The 19,407-nt window shown below is 49.3% G+C and overlaps 1 protein-coding gene across 3 annotated transcripts; it reads left to right on the plus strand.

The window, feature by feature from the left end:
• The first annotated feature begins 10,798 nt into the window (after window positions 1-10,798).
• FN3KRP (fructosamine 3 kinase related protein) lies at window positions 10,799-19,032 on the plus strand. 3 transcript variants are annotated; one of them, XM_082442167.1, is made up of 6 exons: window positions 10,799-10,984; window positions 14,669-14,820; window positions 15,184-15,275; window positions 16,243-16,325; window positions 16,982-17,104; window positions 17,333-18,437. In XM_082442167.1, exons 1-6 carry the CDS (start codon window positions 10,844-10,846, stop codon window positions 17,669-17,671), a joined length of 930 nt encoding a protein of 309 aa, XP_082298293.1. In that variant the 5' UTR covers window positions 10,799-10,843; the 3' UTR covers window positions 17,672-18,437. The 3 variants fall into 3 exon arrangements, with proteins under 3 accessions (XP_082298293.1, XP_082298294.1, XP_082298295.1); XM_082442168.1 differs by lacking the exons at window positions 10,799-10,984; window positions 17,333-18,437 and adding exons at window positions 13,410-14,312; window positions 18,891-19,032; XM_082442169.1 differs by lacking the exon at window positions 10,799-10,984 and adding an exon at window positions 13,924-14,312.
• The last annotated feature ends 375 nt before the right edge of the window (window positions 19,033-19,407 follow it).

Raw genomic sequence — 19,407 nt, forward strand, 5'->3', positions numbered from 1 at the left:
CTTGGGAGCGAGGATCCAGAGTGTCCAGGCCTGTGGCCGGTGGACAGTGAGGGAGTCTCAGGGTGTCTGTGATTGGCCCACTTTAACCTCACAGCAACCCTGAGAAGTGGGGGTGTCATTCCTGCTGACACCAAGGAAACAAGGGCTCAGAGAGACCTCCATGGCCAGAGGTCCTGCCTGTGGCTTCCATTGCTGGAGCTGGTCAGTGTGGCAGCATAGACCTGGTTTTGTTTTGTTTTCCTTTTTAAAGTGTGCTAAAATATACATAACATGCAATTTACCATTTTATCCATTTTTAAGTGTACAGTTCAGTGGCATTAAGCACATTCACATTGTTATGCAGCCATCATCACCATCCATCTCCAGAATTTTGTCATCTTGTAAAACAGAAACTCTCGGACTTCCCTGGTGGCGCAGTGGTTAAGAATCTGCCTGCCAATGCAGGGGACACAGGTTCGAGCCCTGGTCCGGGAATATCCCACATGCCGTGGAGCAACTAAGCCCATGCGCCACAACTACTGAGCTTGCGCTCTAGAGCCCATGAGCCACAACTACTGAAGCCCGTGGGCCTAGGAGCCCATGCTCCGCAACAAGAGAAGCCACCACAGAGAAGCCCGTGCACCACAACGAAAAGTAGCCCCCGCTCGCCACAACTAGAGAAAGCCCACACGCAGCAACGAAGACCCAACGCGGCCAAAAAGTAAATATGTAAATTAATTAATTAAAAAAAGAAATACAACACATACTTGTAAGATATAAAATATTAAAAAAACAAAACAAAACAGAAACTCTGTCCTCATTAAGCAACATCTTCCCATTCTGCTCCCCCCAGCCCCTGGCACCCACCAATCTACTTTCTGCCTCTGTGAATTTGACTACTGTAGGGATCGCATACGGAATCATACAGTATTTATCCTTTTGTGACTAAATTATTTCACCTAGGGCGTCTTCAATGTTCATCCATGTTGTAGCATGTGTCAGAATTTCCTGCCTCTTTAAAACTGGATAGTATTCCATTGTACCGACGGACCACACATTGTTCATCCATTCCTCAGCTGATGGACATTTGGGTTTTTCCACCTTCTGGCTGTTGTAAATAATGCTGCTGTGAACATTTTTGTACAAGTTTCTGTGTGGACGTGTGTCTTCATTTCTTTTGGGTACACAGGTAGTAGTGGAATTGCTGGGTCATATAGTAACTATCGTGAGTGCTTGAGGAACTGCCAGACACTGGTATCATTTCTGAAGCACAGAGCTCATTATGAAGTTTGTGCTGCATCCGTGTGGCATTGTGCAGTGGCCTCTGGCCCAGAAGACCATTGTGGGGTGTCCCCTACTATGGAAGATGGAGGAGAGAAGGAATGTATGCTGTCGCCGGGTGACATGCAAGGAATCTTTTTAAGCCATTTTATGCCATTGACTGTGGAAAAGCATTTCTCAAGTTTCTTTCTCTGATGCTGAAATAAAAATAGACTGAGGAACTAAAAAGGGACTGACCATATTTCCCCCAAAGCCAGGCATTTGCACACACCAGTTAACTCTTACTTCTCTCCCCTGCTGTCAGGAAGTAAATAGAAACTAACAGCTGAGCACAAATTCACACTGGGTATATATTTGATGATGACTCACCAAGAATTCACAGCCAAGGTGCCAGTTGTTCTTACGCCGTAGAAAGAAACCCTATTTTAGGTAAAACTGTAACCTCACGGATGCCCCCAGAAAGTTCCAGAGCCACAGAGACAAAATCCATTTAATGTAGGTTTTGAGTCAGAGCTTCGCTCCGCCCACGCACATGTTCGAAGCCCCGCCCACTGACCTGCCCCGCCCACTCCCTGATCATACCCCGTGCACCCACTGTTCTGCCCAGGCTTCCGCCCCACCCCATCCCAGAGCGGACCCGCCCCTCCGCCCGTTGCCATACCTCCAGGCCCAGGTGTGCTTGGGCCTCCAGAGGCTTGTGTCCCACTCCGGCCGCCTCCGGGCCAGGCTCCTGCTTCTGCACTGCCCCTCTCGGCTCCTACTAGACAATAGCCCGTCGTCATCGTTCTCAGGACTGTTCACATCAGGCCCACCCGGTGGAGGCATGGAGGGGACACTTGGGGCTCCCCCCTGCCCCCTCCCAGTCCTGGCTCTCTGGCCCAGAGCTGCCCCCAGCTCCTACACTCAAACTTGGTGTTTGGAGGACCTGGAACCCTCCTCTGTTGTCAAGGAGAGAGGCTTCGGATAAGAAATATATTGGTGGCCAAGGTGGAAGCTCTTGAAATGTAAGCCAGGTTCTCCTTTACAATAATTACGGAGTTACACCAACCGGAGCAATGCTGGTTCTCCCGTGGCAAGTAAGCCTGGCCTTGGGAGGAGGGGACGCTCCCATCTGTCCGCACTCCCTGGAAAAGAGCCTCCACCCTTACCCGGGGAGGTCCGCAGCTGAGCCCCAGAGTAAGGGTCTCTGCGGATACCTGATGGAGGCCTCTGTCTGGAGACAGACAAGGGAACACGGGGGCTGAAGGAAGGGAGCTGGACACCAGAGTGGGGGAGTGAAGGAGGGACTGCGTGGGTGGGAGAGCAGGGACGCTCATTCCCCGGCTGGGAAGGAGTCAGTCGTGGGCGCTCTCACCCACTCTGCTCTTGCAGTTAGGACTGCGCTGAGAGCGGCAAAGCAGGAGGCCCTCGGAGGAGAGGGCCCCGCCGTGGGCAGAGGCCTCAAGGGCCTTGAGGTGGGTGGCAGGACCCCGCAGGACAGGTACAACCTGGAGGACAGGGAGGGCTCCTGCTAATGCAGACCCCTGAGGCCCCCCCTGAAAACTGACCACCCTCTTGGGAAGTGGGTGGGGCAGAAGGGTTACTGGTGTCTGGCCCCCAGTAGTGTCTCTGATTCGGAGACCCACCTGGGGAGTGGTTTTGCAGACTTTGAGGTGGGAGGGTGTTGAAGACTCCTGAGGTAGAATCCTGACTCATTTCCCAGCTGTGTGACCTTGGGCCAGCAATCACCCTCCTGGGCTTTAGTTTCCCTGCTTCTTCTTCTTCTTCCTTTTTTTTGGCCGTGGCCCATGGCTTGCAGGATCTTAGTTCCCCCACCAGGGATTGAACCCAGGCCGTCGGCAGTGAAAGCGCTTAGTCCTAACCACTGGACCGCCAGGGAAGTCCCATTCCCTGCTTGTGAGACTTCCTCGAGCCTTGCACTTCACAAGTGTTTGGGGAGGTGGCTGGTACACAGCAAACGCCCAGTTATGTCATCGGCTGAGTCCCTGTGGAGTGTTGATGGAGCCTCCACTGGGCACCCTTCACGCTCCCACACACTATGGTCCAACACGGTTTTAACTTTTGATGTTGCAGCAGCTCACCGAACTCATTCTGTGTCAGTAGTGCATCACGTGCATCGCAGGGAGAGGTGAGGTGGAAATATGCTGCCAGTAGTCACCCCTGCCACGCCAGCCACTTCTGCCACCCCAAACCCGGTGCCCCAGGCTCCACGGCAGTGGCCTGCGCTGTGAGGAGTGAGCCTGGGGCTTGCCATAGAGAGATGACAATTGAGTTGGGGTACACATGTGCCCATGTACACAAGCACAAGGTGGGCCACAGACAGAGGAGCAGACAGGGTCTGAGAGAGAGGGGTTGGAGCCCTCCTCAGGAGGATGACCTCAGGACACAGGGAGGAGAAAGCCATTTGCAGAAGAGGAAGAAGCCGGAGGAAAGGAACAGCAAGAGATTGCAAGGGCAGGATGCCACAAAGCAGGATGTTTGACTCAAAGGTGAGAGTATCTGGAAATGTATGGAAGGGTTGAGTTAGCAAGGCCATGATCCCATCTTCCACCACAGAGCAATGTGGGACATTTTCTCATGGATGAACAAACACATACAAATGATTAGCCTTTTATCTAATAAATAATATTTCTGTTTCAAATAACACAGATTTTTAAAATAACATTGGCTTAAAAAGTACATGATGAAAGTTAGATCTTTATATTTGATTCAGGAAAATTAGACTTGGTAGAAATAATGGCTCCAGGACAGCATTCATAACAGTAGGTGCATAGTCAGCAAAATCTTATGTGGACAAAAATAATGGACTGCAGAGTTAAATTGATGTGATGAAAATAATTTCATTCAAATGAAAATTGAAAAAATAATCTATACACCATCTCAGTGAGGTCAGAAATTAAATTGGCTTGATAAAATTCACTCTTGAAAGTAATTTCTCAGTAAAACCTTAACTAGTGGTGGCATAGTTTTTTTTTTTTTTAATTATTTATTTATTTATTTTTGGCTGTGTTGGGTCTTCGTTTCTGCGCGAGGGCTTTCTCATTGTGGTGAGCGGGGGCCACTCTTCATCGCGGTGTGTGGGCCTCTCACTATCGCGGCCTCTCTTGTTGCGGAGCACAGGCTCCAGATGCGCAGGCTCAGTAGTTGTGGCTCATGGGCCTAGTTGCTCCGCGGCACATGGGATCTTCCCAGACCAGGGCTCGAACCCGTGTCCCCTGCATTGGCAGGCAGATTCTCAACCACTGCACCACCAGGGAAGCCTGGTGGCATAGTTTTTTTTTTTTTTTTTAAATTTTATAGCTACTTTTATTTTTATTTATTTATTTATTTTTGGCTGTGCTGGGTCTTCGGTTCGTGCGAGGGCTTCCTCTAGTTGCGGCAAGTGGGGGCCACTCTTCATCGCGGTGCGCGGGCCTTTCACTATCGCGGCCCCTCCCGTTGCGGGGCACAGGCTCCAGACGCGCAGGCTCAGTAGTTGTGGCTCACGGGCCCAGCTGCTCCGTGGCATGTGGGATCTTCCCAGACCAGGGCTCGAACCCATGTCCCCTGCATTAGCAGGCAGATTCTCAACCACTGCGCCACCAGGGAAGCCCCTGGTGGCATAGTTTTGATGAAAACTTTCCTGTTCATGGCATGAAGTTAAAGTGGCTGAGACCACAGATAAAGATAGGGTATAACAGGCCTTCACCCTGAATGTTACCATGCCACCTTAGACAGATGTTGTGATTCAGGTGCCCCATGACCTTTAGAAAATTAAAAAATTCTCCTCACTGTCCTCTGAAGTGTTAATTAGTTCATCTGCTACCATTTGTAGATTTTCATCTGCTCATTTTTGCTGTTTAAAATTGTGAAATACAATATACATATGGAAAATTGCAAGAAAACACACACATGTGTACCACTTAATAAATAATTATAAAGTGAACACTTTTGTTGTAAATCACCCCCCAGGTCAAGAAATACAGCATGGCCGGTGCGCCAGAAACCGTGCACTTTCCTTCCTGATACAACACCCTCCCTCCTGTGTGACAGAAACTGCTGTCTCGGGGCTGGGCTCCCTCAGAAGCAGACAAGGTACAAGTGCAAGCAGCTTACATGAGGGTGACACCGGGAAGCTTTTGTGGGGGTGGGGAAATGAGGCAGGAGGTCAGAAAAGGGTGTTTGGGTGACTGGAGTGCATCCCTCTGGGGAACTCCAGCAGCTGGGCAGCCTCAGAGATAGCTGCTCCTGGGGATGCTGCACTGGGCCAGCATCAGGGGCAGAGAAAACTCTCCCAGAGTCCCAGAGAGCTGGGGCTCTGGAATCCCTGGGCTGGCCGGCTGGGGATCAGTGAATGCTGAAGGCACATGGGTGGGGTACCAACAACATCTGTTCCAACCATCATCCTGACTTTTGTGAAAGACCTTGGTGGTATGGATTGACTTGTGTGCCCTGCACTACTCCCCCATCTATATGTTGAAGCCCTAATCAAAAATGTGACTGTTTTTGGAGATAGGGCCTTTAGCTAGTCAATTAAGGTTAAATGAGGTCATAGGATGGGGCCCTGATCCAATAGGACTGGAGTCCTTATACGAAGGAGAAGAGACACCAGCGCTCTATGGAATTAGTTGATTTTTTCTTCTACTAATAGGAAAGTTAAGAACTCTCTTTTTTTAGTGAATACCCTAGAAATTACAATATGCATGTTCAATTTATCCAAGACTGAAAATAATCATTACTTTTACCCTTCTCTGGAGCAACAAAAAGACATTAGAACAATTTACCCCTTTAAAGTACAAAGATAATTTTTTTTGAAGTATAGTTGATTTACAATGTTGTGTTAGTTTCTGGTGTACAGCAAAGTTATTCAGTGATATATATATATATTCTTTTTCAGATTATTTTCCATTATAGGTTATTATAAGATATTGAATATAGTTCCCATTATTTTTATTTTTTTTTAAATTTATTTATTTATTTTTGGCTGCATTGGGTCTTCATTGCTGTGCATGGGCTTTCTCTAGTTGCGGCGAGCAGGGGATACTCTTTGTTGCGGAGCACAGGCTCTAGGCATGCGGGCTTCAGTAGTTGTAGCACGTGGGCTCAGTAGTTGTGGCTCGAGGGCTCCAGAGTGCAGGCTCAGTAGTTGTGGCACACGGGCTTAGTTGCTCTGCGGCATGTGGGATCTTCCTGGACCAGGGCTCGAACTCGTGTCCCCTGCATTGGCAGGCGGATTCTTAACCACTGCACCATCAGGGAAGCCCCCAGATATCAATCTTTTCAAAGTAATCTGACTTTTTAAGAAATTTCCTGTTTCTTTGGTATTCTGCAATTTCATTGTTATTAGTCCAGATGTGAACTTCTTTTAATTTATCCAGCTTGGGATGTTGGGGGGACCTTGGATCTGAGGGTTGGTGTATTTCATCAGTGCTAGAAAATTCTCAGCCATTTTCTCTTTAATTGTGGCCTCTGCCCTTCCCCTTTTCGGGAACTCCAGTGAAATGTCTACTAGAACTACTATTTTCCATGTTTCTTAGTCTCACCTGTAATTTCCCTTTAGTCTGTTTGTACCACATTTTGCACCAATTCTCTGACATCCTCCAGTTAACTAATTCTTTCCTGTGTCTAATCTGTTGAACCTGTTCATTAGGCTTTAAAATTTTATTTTATTATTTTTAAAATATTTATTTATGTATTTGGCTGCACCGCATCTTAGTTGCTGCATGAGGGAGCTTTGTTGCTGCATGTGGGATCTTCAGTTGTGGCATTCAGGGTCTTTAGTTGCAGCATGCGAACTCTTAGTTGCAGCATGCAGGTTCTAGCTCCCCGACCAGGGATCAAACCCGGGCCCCCTGCATTGGGAGCATGGAGTCTTAGCCACTGGACCACCAGGGAAGTCCCTAGGCTTTAAAATTTTAAATATTATATTTTTAATTTCTAAAAGCTCTTTTTGGTTTGTCAACAAAAAAATTAATCAATAGCCAATTTAAAGAGGAAATAGAGAATTCTAATCGAGCCAACCTGGGGATTATAATCCGGGAGACAGTCTTCCAGAAATCTCTGAGGACTGTTCCACCTGTTGGAAGTTGAAGGCACAGTCAGATACATTTTTGAGACAAAGGATCGTACATCAAAATGACACACTGAAATTTTACATAAACATTACCAAAGATATATAGTCCAGATCTGCATGTACAGGCAAGCAGTAGGTCACTATGATCTCTTACAGAATTAGGAAGGAAAAATTAATCTTCTAAGGAGTTACATTGCTGGCGTCAGAAGTAGAAAAAAATTGATATTTATGGTCAAGCAGGCATTCCCACCTTTGAGAAGGTCTGGTTAATGTGTAATGCAGATGCACATTACGGAGGGCCCAGTATGGGCAGGAAGTATGTTCTGCTTAAATTTTCTTGTCCTGGGACTTCCCTGGCGGTCCAGTGGTTAAGACTTCCCCTTCCAATGCAGAGGGTGTGGGTTCGCTCTCTTGTAAGGGAGCTAAGATCCCACATGCTTCGTGGCCAAAAACCAAAACATAGAAGACAGAAGCAGGGACTTCCCGGTTATCCATCCACCTTCCAATGCAGGGGATGCGGGTTCCATCCTTCGTCGGAGAACTAAGATCCCACATGCCACAGGTCAACTAAGCCCACGCGCAGCAACTACTGAGCCCACGCACTCTGGAGCCTGCGTGCCACAACTAGAGAGAGGCTGGCGCCGCAAGGAAAGATCCCACATGCCTCAACTAAGACCTGACACAGCCAAAAATAAATAAATTTTTTAAAAAAGTAAAAAAAAAAGAAAAAAAAAAGAAGCAATATTGTAACAAATTCAATAAAGAATTTAAAAATAGTTCACATCAAAAAAAAAATTTTTTTTCTTGTCCTGTCTTAAAACATAAATTTTATTCCCTCAGGTTCTTTATAGAATCTGCTTAGTCACTTTTTTAAGTTTCTTCTTCCCTGTAGATATTTTCAAGCTTGGCTCTTATTTCCTTGGTCATAGTAGGCACAGTTATATGCCATTAAGTGGGCCTGAAAATGCCAGCACCTGAGTTTATCCACTGTCTGTTGTGTTGACTTCATGGCACCTTGCTCCCTAGTATGCCTGGTGTGTTGGTCCACTTGGGCTGCCAAAACAAAATTCCACAGACTGGGTGCTTAAACAACAGAAATGTATTTTCTCATAGATCTAGAGGCTGGAGGTCAGGGTGCCAGCAGCATTGGTTCAGAGTAGAGCTCTCCTGAGGGTTTGCAGGCAGCCACCTTTCCCCGGTGTGTGCATGAGGAGAGATTTGGGGCTAATGTTCCTTGCTATGTTGTCAGCTCTCCAATGCTTTTTACATGTACTTAAACTGTTTTAATCAGCATTTCTAGTTATTTTCAGCAGGAAGTTTGGTCCAAACTATCCGCAAACGATCTGCTCTTATTCCTTAAATCTTCAACCTTCAAAGCCTCAATTATTCATTCTTTCATTGTTTTAGCCCATTCTTAGTGAATGTCCATGACATGACTGGCATTGTGCATCATGCTAAGTAAGCACTGAGAAACAATGGGGAATGTGATGGTCAGTTTTACGTGTCAGTTTGGCTGGGGCATGGTGCCCAGATATACGGTGTCAAACATTAATCTGGATGTTTCTGTGAGGGTGTTTTCTAGATGAGATTAACATTTAAATCAGTAGACTGGTGGGTGGACCTCATCCACTCAGCTGAAGGCCTGCAGAGAACAAACACTTACCTCCCCTGAGGGAGAGGGAATTCTGCCAACAGAACTCTGCCCTGGGCTTCCTGCTGCTGGCCTACCCTGCAGATTTTGGTCTTGCCCCTCCACGACTGTGTGAGCCCTGTTAACCTGAAAAATAAAACACCCTGTAGTTTTACCAGCAAAATGGGTTTATTCAGGAACAGCAAAGAATTGCAATTCAGGACAAGCTGGCTACCGCAAAAGCCACAGACAAATCCAACAAAGAAAGGAAAAGAACCTTAGAAGGAAAAAGCTGGAGGAGTTGTTTTGTGTTTTCTTTTTTTAAAAAATTTATTTTGGCTGTGCTGGGTCTTTGTTGCCGCGCACTGGCTTCTCTAGCTGCAGTGTGTGGGCTCTCAGTTCCCACACCAGGGATCAATCCCTGGCCCCCTGCATTGCAGGAGCTGGAGTCTTAACCACTGGACCACCAGGGAAATCCCTGGAGGGGTTGTTTTGAACTAAAGTCCATTGGAGGAAAGCGAGTTGAAAGTGATGACTGGTTTTCATTGGCTGAGTAGCTTGGGTAATTGATTTCTTGTGGGAGATACAAAGAACACCTTTCTTGGTGAGGCCTGTAATTGAGGATTCTTTCCTGTTGATGATTCTTCCTGTTGGGATCTGTAATCAACAGTTTTTCCTGTTATTGACCCTGAGTGGCCACAGGGCAGAGGCACTTGGTGACACGTCTTTACCTTCAGGCTGTGTCTGGGTGGACAGGGTGAGAGCTCTCCCTTTTGGCCTTCCCACTCCATTTAAAACAGGTTTCCATTTATTAGTTTCCACAGCCATTTCCCTAAAATAAATCTCACTCTATATACACACACCCTGTTGGTTCGATTTCTCTGGAGAATGCTGACTAACGCAGGGAGCCGAGGAACAAGGAATGCTGCCTGCCATATTAGTAAACAAAAGACGTTGAGGCCATCAAGCCCTCAGCCACTGCAGCTATCCCCGACTGTGCACCCTGAGGAATTCAGAATAGAGAACACAGGACACGCCCTAGATAGTTAGGGTGCGTATCAAAGGAATGATTTCACTAAGCCCAGACTGTCGCATTTTCTCATACACAGAAAAGCACTAAATTCATTTACTTGAGATGTCTGTTTTTTTTTTAATTAGCAGTAATCTTTTGATGTTTGACTACCTGGTTTTTTTGTTTGTTTGTTTTTGAAAAAAACTCCTGTACATTCTTGCTCTTCCCTTTCCTCTTCTGAACAGTCCCTCAGAGCCATCTGAGAGGCTATCTCACCAGCTTAAGTCCTCAGTAATGCCCCCAATAAAACATAACTGTCAACTTTTAGGTTGGACATTTTTTTTCAGTATACAGAGCAAAGCAGACTTTATTCTACCCACAAAGCACTAAAGTCTAGTTGGGGAGATTGATGCTAATTGGATAAACAAGTGCAAACAAACAAACAGAAAAGATAGCACCCCAGAGGGTGTTGCAGGAGCCTCCAGGTCGGGAAAGCCCCTGTGAGGGGTGACGCTCTGGAGCCGTCGACGAGGGGCTGGAGCAGGGGGTGTGCCCCAGACCAGGACGGGCCATACAAGGTTAACGGCAGGTCACAGGTAAGGTCAGGGGAAAGGCCAGAGCGATCCCGTGGCGAGGAGAGCCACCAGGGTCTCGAGGCCGTTGGGAGCACAACTCAGACCCAACCCCACCTCCCGTCGACCCTCCCCTCCCCCATCCCCGCGCGCTCCCGCGGCCAGGTCCCGCCCCTTCTTTTCCCTCCTCCAATCCCTCCCGCGCTCCCACGGCCCGGTCCCGCCCTCCCGCCCCTCACCCAATCCCCACGCGTCCCCGCGGCGTCGCGGCGTCTGCGTACGGTCTGAGGCGGGTACGCGGCCCGGGCGCGGGCGACATGGAGGAGCTGCTGAAGAGGGAGTTGGGCTGCGGCTCCGTCAAGGCCACGGGTCACTCGGGGGGCGGGTGCATTAGCCAGGGCCGGAGCTACGACACGGACAGAGGACGAGTGTTTGTGAAAGTGAACCCCAAGGCGGAGGTCAGGGCTGCCGCGGGCGGGGGAAGGGGGCGGGGGCGGGGGACTGTGGTCCTGGGTCCGTGTCCGGGCTCGGCGTCGGGAGCCGGTCCGGGTCCGCGGGCGGGGCCGTCCGAGCCCGGGTCTGCGGGCCGCGGAGGCGCTCGGTCACCCGTCTTTTTGTCAGGCTGGCCTGGCGTTTTGGGGGGGTCCGCGGTTCAGCCCTGCGGCCTCTCGAACCTCAGGGAGGTCGGCGCGGGTCCAGGCCCGTCGGGCGCGTGCCCCACCGCCGCGTGGACGCTGTGGGTGGTTTTCACGCGGCCCAGGTGGCCGCTGCCGTGAGAAAATTCATTGTTTGGAGAGTTTTGAGCAAGGACAGGTAGTAGAAGTCCCTTGTCCCGGGGTTTATTTGAGCTTGCAGAGATCAAAACCCTTTCTGAATACTGAAAGTAATGTAGCCTTGGTCCGCCGGGCTGCTGTAAACACTGGGCGGCTTTAAACACTAACATGTATATTTCTGGGTCTGGAGGCCGGACGTCCAAGATGGTGGTGAGGCTTCCTTCCCTGGTGTGGAGGCCACTTCTGACTGTGTCCTTACGTGGCAGAAGGGGCAGGAGAGCTCTCTGGGGTCTCTTATAGGGGCTCTAATCCCCTCATGAGGGTTCCACTCCTTTGGCCTGGTCACTTCCCAAGGCCCCGCCTCCTAACACCGTCGCCTTGGGGGTTAGGTTTCAACCTCTGAATTTTCGGGGGACACAAACATTCAGTCCCTTGCGGCCGTCTCTCCATTCTGTTTGTATCTGAACGTTTTCTGAAGGGTTCCCATATAAAATAGGTGAGCCTCCCGGCTGAAATTGACTTATCCCGGTGTGTTGATGTCACTTCTTTGCGCACTTTGGGTGGATCATGCTTGTAGTGTTAGCTGGGAGGCCCTGGATGGCTCCAGTAGGCAAGGAGCAGGTCTGGACAATGCCTTGTTTCAAATAGGGCTGAAGGTGCTGACCCCAGTACCAAGTCCTACGTGTTACACACCCTCAGCACTTTTATCCTCTCTTTGGAAATCATACTGCAGAATATCCCATCTTCAGTGGTGTGGGATGATCTCTTTCTGAAACGATGCTGTTCTCTCAAGACCAACCTTCAACTCTGTTCTACAGAGGTTGGCTGTGTGTCATCGTGTACATCCCTTCCATAGGAATTTGACAACTAATGGTCCTTGAAGTTGCTCTTTTACACTGGTTTCCCCCAGTCAGTACTAATGTAGTGGAGGTGTCCTTCCTTACTTTCCACCGCAGGCCTTCTCTGGGTTCTTTTTCTCTTATGTGGCTCCATCCTTTTCACAGCTGTATTTCCACTTTCATTAGTGTTTGTAATAATTCAGAACTTGGTGTAGATTACAGGGAAGCAAATACTTTCTGATGATTAAAATGGAATCTCTCAGTAGTGCTCTTTAAACATTGTTCTGCTACTGGTATTCTGGTTCTTGCTTTTTATTGTCATCAGAGTCCATTTTCTTTTCGCTAATCTTCACATAAGTTCCTTCTAATCCTTTGGTAGATAGTTTCAAACATGTCTCTTTCTAGTTTGCTTGGGAATATACTGTGTGAGTTATGCAGATATACTGCCCATAGCGGAAACTTTTGCTGATTGATTGGAAAATAGGACTGTTTTTATGCTTTGCCTTTTAGGAGGTGAAAATGTCTTCTTCCACACTACTAAGAGAAGACTACATAGCTGCTCTTTTGTTTTCCTTCTCACTCTCTGCTGGAATGACCTGGTCGAAGTTTTTTCTCTTGATTATGCTTATCTGTCCTTTGCATGCTTGAGTAATTGGCTTTCTCTCATGCTCCTCCCTTAAGTTCTGGATCTTCTGTAGCCCTGCACCCCAGCTAATGCTTACTTTGCCCTTGTCCCATTCTGGAGGAGCAGTGTTCTTACGGTTAGACACTTAGGACCACATGGTAGTGGACATTTCTGTGAGGGAGCCTTGCCTCTAGCTGGGTTCACAGATCCTTCTTCACCTCTCCCTACATTTTTTTTTTTAATTAAAAAAATTTGGACCTCCCTGGTGGTCCATTAGTTAAGACTCCGCACTTCCAATGCAGGGGGCATGGGTTCAGTCTCTGGGTAGGGAAGTTCCACATGCAGTGTGGCGTGGCCAAAAAAAAAAAAAAAAAATTTATCCTTTACTTTACGCTGCACAACCAGTGCTGTAGTACAAAGTATAGCCAGGGCCCAGCTGTGTTCCTTCGTCTTCAGAGAATGCTCTGAAAATTCTCCTTAAGACACAGTTCTTATTTTCCTCCTCAGGAACTTTAGCTCTCCAAAGTAGTATAATAATAATGTTTGTAAAGTGTTTAGAATGGACTGTGAAACTGTTAGCTGCTAACTCAGTTAATTATGGCAGCAAGCCTATGAAATTGGTACTGTTACTAACCCCATTTTAGTAACTATGCGAAGTAGAGATAGAAGAATGTCCATGGCAGCACTGTTCGTAGTGACCCCAAACTGGAAGCCCAGTGTCCTTCATCAGTAGACTGGACAAACACGTTTTAGAACATTCGCACAGCAAGCTCTACACAGCAGAGAGAATAAACTCTGACTGTTGATGCACCAGCGTAACAAATGCAGTGTGGAATGAAGAGGCCTGACCATCTGCCTCTGTAGAGATGACAAAGCAGACAGACAGATGTGGGGGTGGGGTGGCAGCGGCTGGGAGGAGAGGAATGCCGGGTGGCCGTCACGTGGATGTGCTGACTTTGGGAAAGTTAGAGGTGGATGCTTCTGAGTTGTGCAGTTTTCTTCATATGCGTCTGTAGAAATTTTACTTTAAATAAAAAGATACTTTAAAGGGGAGGAATTACTTAGCCTGGTAAGTTAGGGAAGATTTCTCTGAGAAATCAAAACTAGTATTAAGTTGAAATCTGAAGGGGAGGGGGCTGACTTGGCAAAAGAAGGGGGAGGGGTGTTCCAAGCAGAGGTGACATGGCGTGTGGAAGTCTCCAGGCTGGAGGAGGCCAGGGGAACTGTGGGGCTGTCATGTTCCCCACATGTCTGTGGGGAACTTAGAGAAGACTGTAATCCAGGAGCGCAAGGGGTATGTGTGCCCGCCTGTAAGTGTGGAGATGGAGCCCAGGTCGGGGCCCAGATGAGGGGGGGATGTGGGCAGGGCCAGGCCCTGTGGGGCTGTCATGAGGGAAGTGGGGTGACAGCTTGGGGTGTGTTCCAGGGTGGGATTTGCCTTCCAAAAGCAGGAACAAGGACTTTTGGACTGGAAATGGGAAAGGTGGTGGAGATGAGGTGGTTTCCAGTGCCGGGTAGGAGATGCCATAGGACTTGGTGGTCCATTCAGGTGAGAAGTTACGCCAGCTTCCTGGCACACGCAGATGGGGGCCGCCTGTGCCTGAGGGCCCCCTGGGACAGGACTGTGGTTGAGGTACTGTGTACACAGTCCAGCTCTGCACCAGGCATACGTTTCTCTCTTTGGAGAGACTGGGATCGATGACAATAAAAATATACAAAACTAGAAAGTACAATCCCTCTAATTCCTGTGCAGCTTCAGAACGTGTAATCTGCTCTACTGAAAAGTGGAAAAGCTGTCCGTTCTATTGAGTCTGCAGTCAGCCTTGGTTGTGGTGCTCAAGAAAACATGTCTACACAGAGCCTTGCTCTTCCTCCTTCTCCCCTCCCTGGTTATTTCTCTGACAGGCCAAAAGGATGTTTGAAGGTGAGATGGCAAGTTTAACTGCCATCCTAAAGACAGGCACAGTGAAGGTGCCCAAACCCATCAAGGTCCTCGATGCCCCTGGAGGTGGCAGCATGCTGGTGATGGAGCATTTGGACATGCGGTATCTGAGCAGGTTCGTTTGCTTCACCTTCACCTCTGGGTGCCTTTGTTCTTTCTCTGAGTGGGAAGCTTGCATTTGGGGTGTAAGTTTGTGGGATGTGATAGAAGGAACCCATGACCCCGCACGTCCTGAGTTCTGCAGAATGAGCAGCATGTACTCTGTGGGCCAAAAGCAAACAGGAGAGGAATTTAAGGGTGAGATGCTGACAAAGGACCTGGCTGCAGACTCAGATGAGGCCCTCCATCTCCCGCTTGCTTCACCAGAACAGACTCTTAGCCTCACTGTCTCACCTACTTTGTGTGGCCTGAGACCTTTCAAATGGAGGTGGGTCCCCATTTGTACCATGAGTTTAGTGGCTGTCTTTTGTTTTTACAGTCATGCTGCAAAGCTTGGAACCCAGCTGGCAGATCTACACCTAGACAACAAGAGGCTTGGAGAGACTCTCCAGAAGGAGGCTGGCACAGTGGGTATGGCTGTGGGCCCGAGGGACCCCCCCAGAGGAAGACATCTGGCCAGTATGGGTGCGTGGGTGGAGTTGTGCTGCCACTGTGTACAGTCAGACCTGTGTTGCTGCCACAGGAAAGGAATGTAAACCCCAAGGCTGCATGTTTGGGGTGCAGTGAACACAGTGAATACAATTAGTGTATTGTCTCGAAAATGCATTTGAAAGACAGGAAATATTTCCTGAACTCGAAATCCTATCATATTATGGTTCCTTTGACCTCTCACTCCCCAGAAGAAAGCCTATCAAAGTTTCTCTGGCTTACCTTACGGTGCCTTTTCTTCTAGGAACAATCACACATGAGACTCAGAATGATAGCCCTCACGTCTGACCTTTTTGGGGCTTACTGTGGTGGTAGCACTGAGGGTGTCTTCCAGGATTTTCATCCTTTGACGTTTGATAATCCATGCGTAGCCCATATGGTTACTCTGCTAGGAAGAGTAGCAGACACACCAGGGACAGACGACCAAGAACCTACTGTGTTAGACAGACAGACGGCCTCGTCCCTTCCACCTACATGTAGTTCAGTCCTTCCGGATTTGCTTTGAGTGTAGGGAGCTGCAGAGGATGAGATCATTTACAAGTACAGCAGTTTATCTTCCATAAGTGGCAAGTGCTAAACTGGCCACTGAAGGCTGTCCTTTCCTGATGGGTTATGGGGTGGATTTTCCCTCCTCTTTTGGAGACAGTGTGGTCGCTCCTCTGAGCATCCTTTGGTGCCTCTCCTGGGAAGGAGTGGGTGTCCTGGCTTGTTGACTCTGATGAGACAGGCTCTGTTCCTGGGTCCCGGAGCCCAGGGCCCTTGTTTGGATGAGGACATGAGGTGGAGAAGGGCACGCTGAGGTCAGGCCTCAGAGCTGCTCTGAGCTCCCAGAGCTGGCCCCGAGGGAGCGAGGGGACTGTCATCTCTCTCGTTTCATTTTGCTTGCAAGGGAAAGGAGGTGGGCAAGTGGAGCGGCCCTTTGTGGACCAGTTTGGCTTTGACGTGGTGACGTGCTGCGGGTACCTCCCCCAGGTGAGTGACACCACCATTTTGCCTGCATTTCCCAGTCAGGCCAGCTGTTCAGAAACAGCTGCGGAAAGCACACCCTCTCTCTTTTTTGGCGAAATTTGGTAAAAGGTCTTTGCTCCTTTTTTTTCTTTGCTAATTTTAAGCAGTCGATATGAGGACTATCCACCTCACATGCTAGGTAAGCTCAGAGGAGCAGAGAAGGACCAGCAAGTTAGGATGCTGGATTTCAAGGTGGGTGAAAATTAGAAAGTTAAACTGCGTTTTATTTTAAGTAGGAAACTCTCAAAGGTAGCTTAATGAAAAGGGATTGTAACTTTGAGTTTTATGATTTTGTGGTTGGCTGCCCTGGGGATTTCAGCCTGGGGAGCCATACTTGGGCTGAGTGGGTAAGACGGCGGCCTCGCCCTCTGAGGAAAGGCAGGTAGCTGCTTGGGAGGGGAGCACTGAGTATCCCACGGGGCACAGTCCACACTGTTCAGATCTTGAGATGTTGTGGGAGGTTGTCCGGGAACCTGCTGGTCCCAGCATGTCCTCCAGACCCCAGGCTGCCTGGTCAGCTCCACCCCTTTACACTGGTCCCTGCAGTGGCGCCTCTGGGGACCAGCCCGCTCCACCTTTGCTCTGGCGCTTTCCTCTGAGCTCTGCTGTCAACCACACAGGTGAACGACTGGCAGAGGGACTGGGTCACATTCTATGCCCGGCAGCGCATTCAGCCTCAGATGGACCTGCTGGAACAGGGGTCTGGGGACAGGGAGGCCCGTGAGCTCTGGGCTGCTCTGCAGGTGAGTGTCGCCCCTCCCAGCCTGTGCCCGTCATGCCCTGCAGGCCTGATGGGAAGGCGCTGCAGCTGGTGCGGCCACCTGGGCCTGGGCCTGGACGGGAGGTGGGCATGTCTGTGCACCTGTGCACTGACCAGGCCGTGCTTGGGCACTGGGAGCCACACTCAGAAAAGCCTCTGTGTCCCTCCTGTGTGCATCGGTCACTTTGCTAAGGCTGCATTTCCCCCGCAGTTAAAAATCCCTGACCTGTTCCATGATCTGGACATCGTCCCAGCCCTGCTCCACGGAGACCTCTGGGGAGGAAACGTGGCGGAGGATTCCTCTGGGCCCATCATTTTTGACCCAGCTTCCTTCTATGGCCACTCGGAGTATGAGCTGGCGATAGCCGGCATGTTCGGGGGCTTCAGTGGCTCCTTTTACTCCGCCTACCACAGCAAAGTCCCCAAGGCCCCAGGCTTCGAGAAGCGCCTTAAGCTGTATCAGCTCTTCCACTACTTGAACCACTGGAATCACTTTGGATCAGGGTACAGAGGGTCCTCCCTCAGCATCATGAGGAATCTCATCAAATGAGCTCTGGAGGGAGGCCTGAGTTCGGGTTACCAGATCCTAACCTGACGCCTGTGGCCAGCCTCTGGTTCCTCCTCAGCCTCTTCTTCAGGGATTCTTCCCATTTCTTCACACCCTGGAGTAGCTTCAGACCAACTTTCCAAGCCTCATAAAGTACGTGACATCTCAGAATAAAGGTTTTATCACCCTAAAGTTAGACTTCACAGCTAGATAAAACTGCACTAGAAATTGGATGTGAACCAAGGGACCAATGGAGGGCGGGCTGTGTCCAACCCGCAGCTGCCCCGAAGGTAAAGAAGGGAGGTAGCCAGAGTGCCAGGTGCTGCCACCGAGGGCACCTTCCCACCGGCTCCCCGTCTCCTCTCCAGGAATGACTGCTGTCCGGGGTAATGCTTCTTGGTGGGTCAGACTTGGGTCTAGACGTGAAGGCATCGTCCTAGGAGCACCTCCTGATGATCAGTCCCAAACCCAGCACATTCCCTTTCCTTTCTGTACCGCCACTGGACCTGCTGCAGGCGGAGCAGGTCTGGACGCATTCTGGGAGTGACCAAACTGCTTGCCTCAGTGTCCCTGGTCGATTTAGGAGCCAGGGAACTGCTTCTGTTAGCAGCCCGTCAACTGCCGATTTCATTTGCATCGTAGAAACCAGCGCTAAACCAGTGGTTTCCCTCCTTCAGTCTTGCAGTGGTGAGAAATGTTCATGAATGGCATTGATGCTAACAAATCCCTTTATGTAAAAATTTGAATAAACTTTCAGTGGTTTCAGTGATACGTGAGAGTGTTGATTTCCCTTGTTTAAATCATAATTCAATATTTATTGGAGCTGTTTGCCAGGAAACCTTTGTAATATATTCTGAAAATAAATAGGTACAACTGTTGTTTCTTAAAAGAACACATTTTTTCTTGGCTTTGATCAGTAAGAGAATAGCTCAGAGCTTCCAGATAAGGACAGGTGCAGGTGTGGCCTGAGGACTTGTTGCTACACGACTCAGGTCCAGTTTAACTGCTGTTCTTCTCACCCTGTGAGATTTGGTTAACAGTAAAGGAAGGTTGAAGATAGCTATCAAATTGCATTTCACGGAAGAAGCCAGTTGGTGGCCCCTACTAGCTCTGGCTCAGGGCTTGGAGGATGCGGGTGTTAGAGAGGACAGTGTCTCATGAGGTGGGTCCGATAGGATGTGTACATGTTTGCTTCTCGTCTTCTTTTTGTTTCTGTTTACAGGTCAGGGCCCCTCAGTGGAATTCAGAAGCAGAACTGATGCCTTCAGAGTTTGTTTTTTGTGGGACGGGAGAGAGGACTGTGACTTTTTTTTATCACTTTAATTATTACCCTTTCTTAACTCTCAGTTATTGATGTTTCTTCATTGCAGTGGCAGCAGTGGCATAAAAAATAAATAAAATTTCTCCATGCACAAAGTGCGTCTGATGGACGGAAGATGACACAGGAAGGACGTATTTCAGTTGGAGGAAATTTCTCACTGTGCTCGGGGGCTGAGGTTGCCCCAGCAGGACACCTGCCGTGAAACTTCCAAGCGAAATCCGGTGCCTGGATCAGGCCCAGCCTGGGCCAGGAGGCATGTTGGGGAGAAACCTGTCCCCCACAAACCTCTCAGCAGGCATCCCTGGTCCCCCCTTCCCCTCCTGGGGCCCCGGCCCTGGGCTGAGGAATCCCACTAGGTGCATGGGGGAGCCTATGCCTGGGGGCTGTGCCAGGTGCAGGGAGCGGCTGCTTCTGCCCC

The sequence above is a fragment of the Balaenoptera physalus genome (genome assembly GCF_965194825.1).
Source record: "Balaenoptera physalus genome assembly, chromosome: 20".
Taxonomy (NCBI): Eukaryota; Metazoa; Chordata; class Mammalia; order Artiodactyla; family Balaenopteridae; genus Balaenoptera; species Balaenoptera physalus.

Bases quoted from the DNA above. Each gene is read 5' to 3' on its own strand.
- FN3KRP (XM_082442169.1), top strand. From the start codon at position 14,109: ATGAGGGGGGGATGTGGGCAGGGCCAGGCCCTGTGGGGCTGTCATGAG. The intron at 15,276-16,242 runs GTATGGCTGTGG...TTTGCTTGCAAG, and splicing joins GAAGGAGGCTGGCACAGTGG to GGAAAGGAGGTGGGCAAGTG. The intron at 16,326-16,981 runs GTGAGTGACACC...TCAACCACACAG, and splicing joins GCTGCGGGTACCTCCCCCAG to GTGAACGACTGGCAGAGGGA.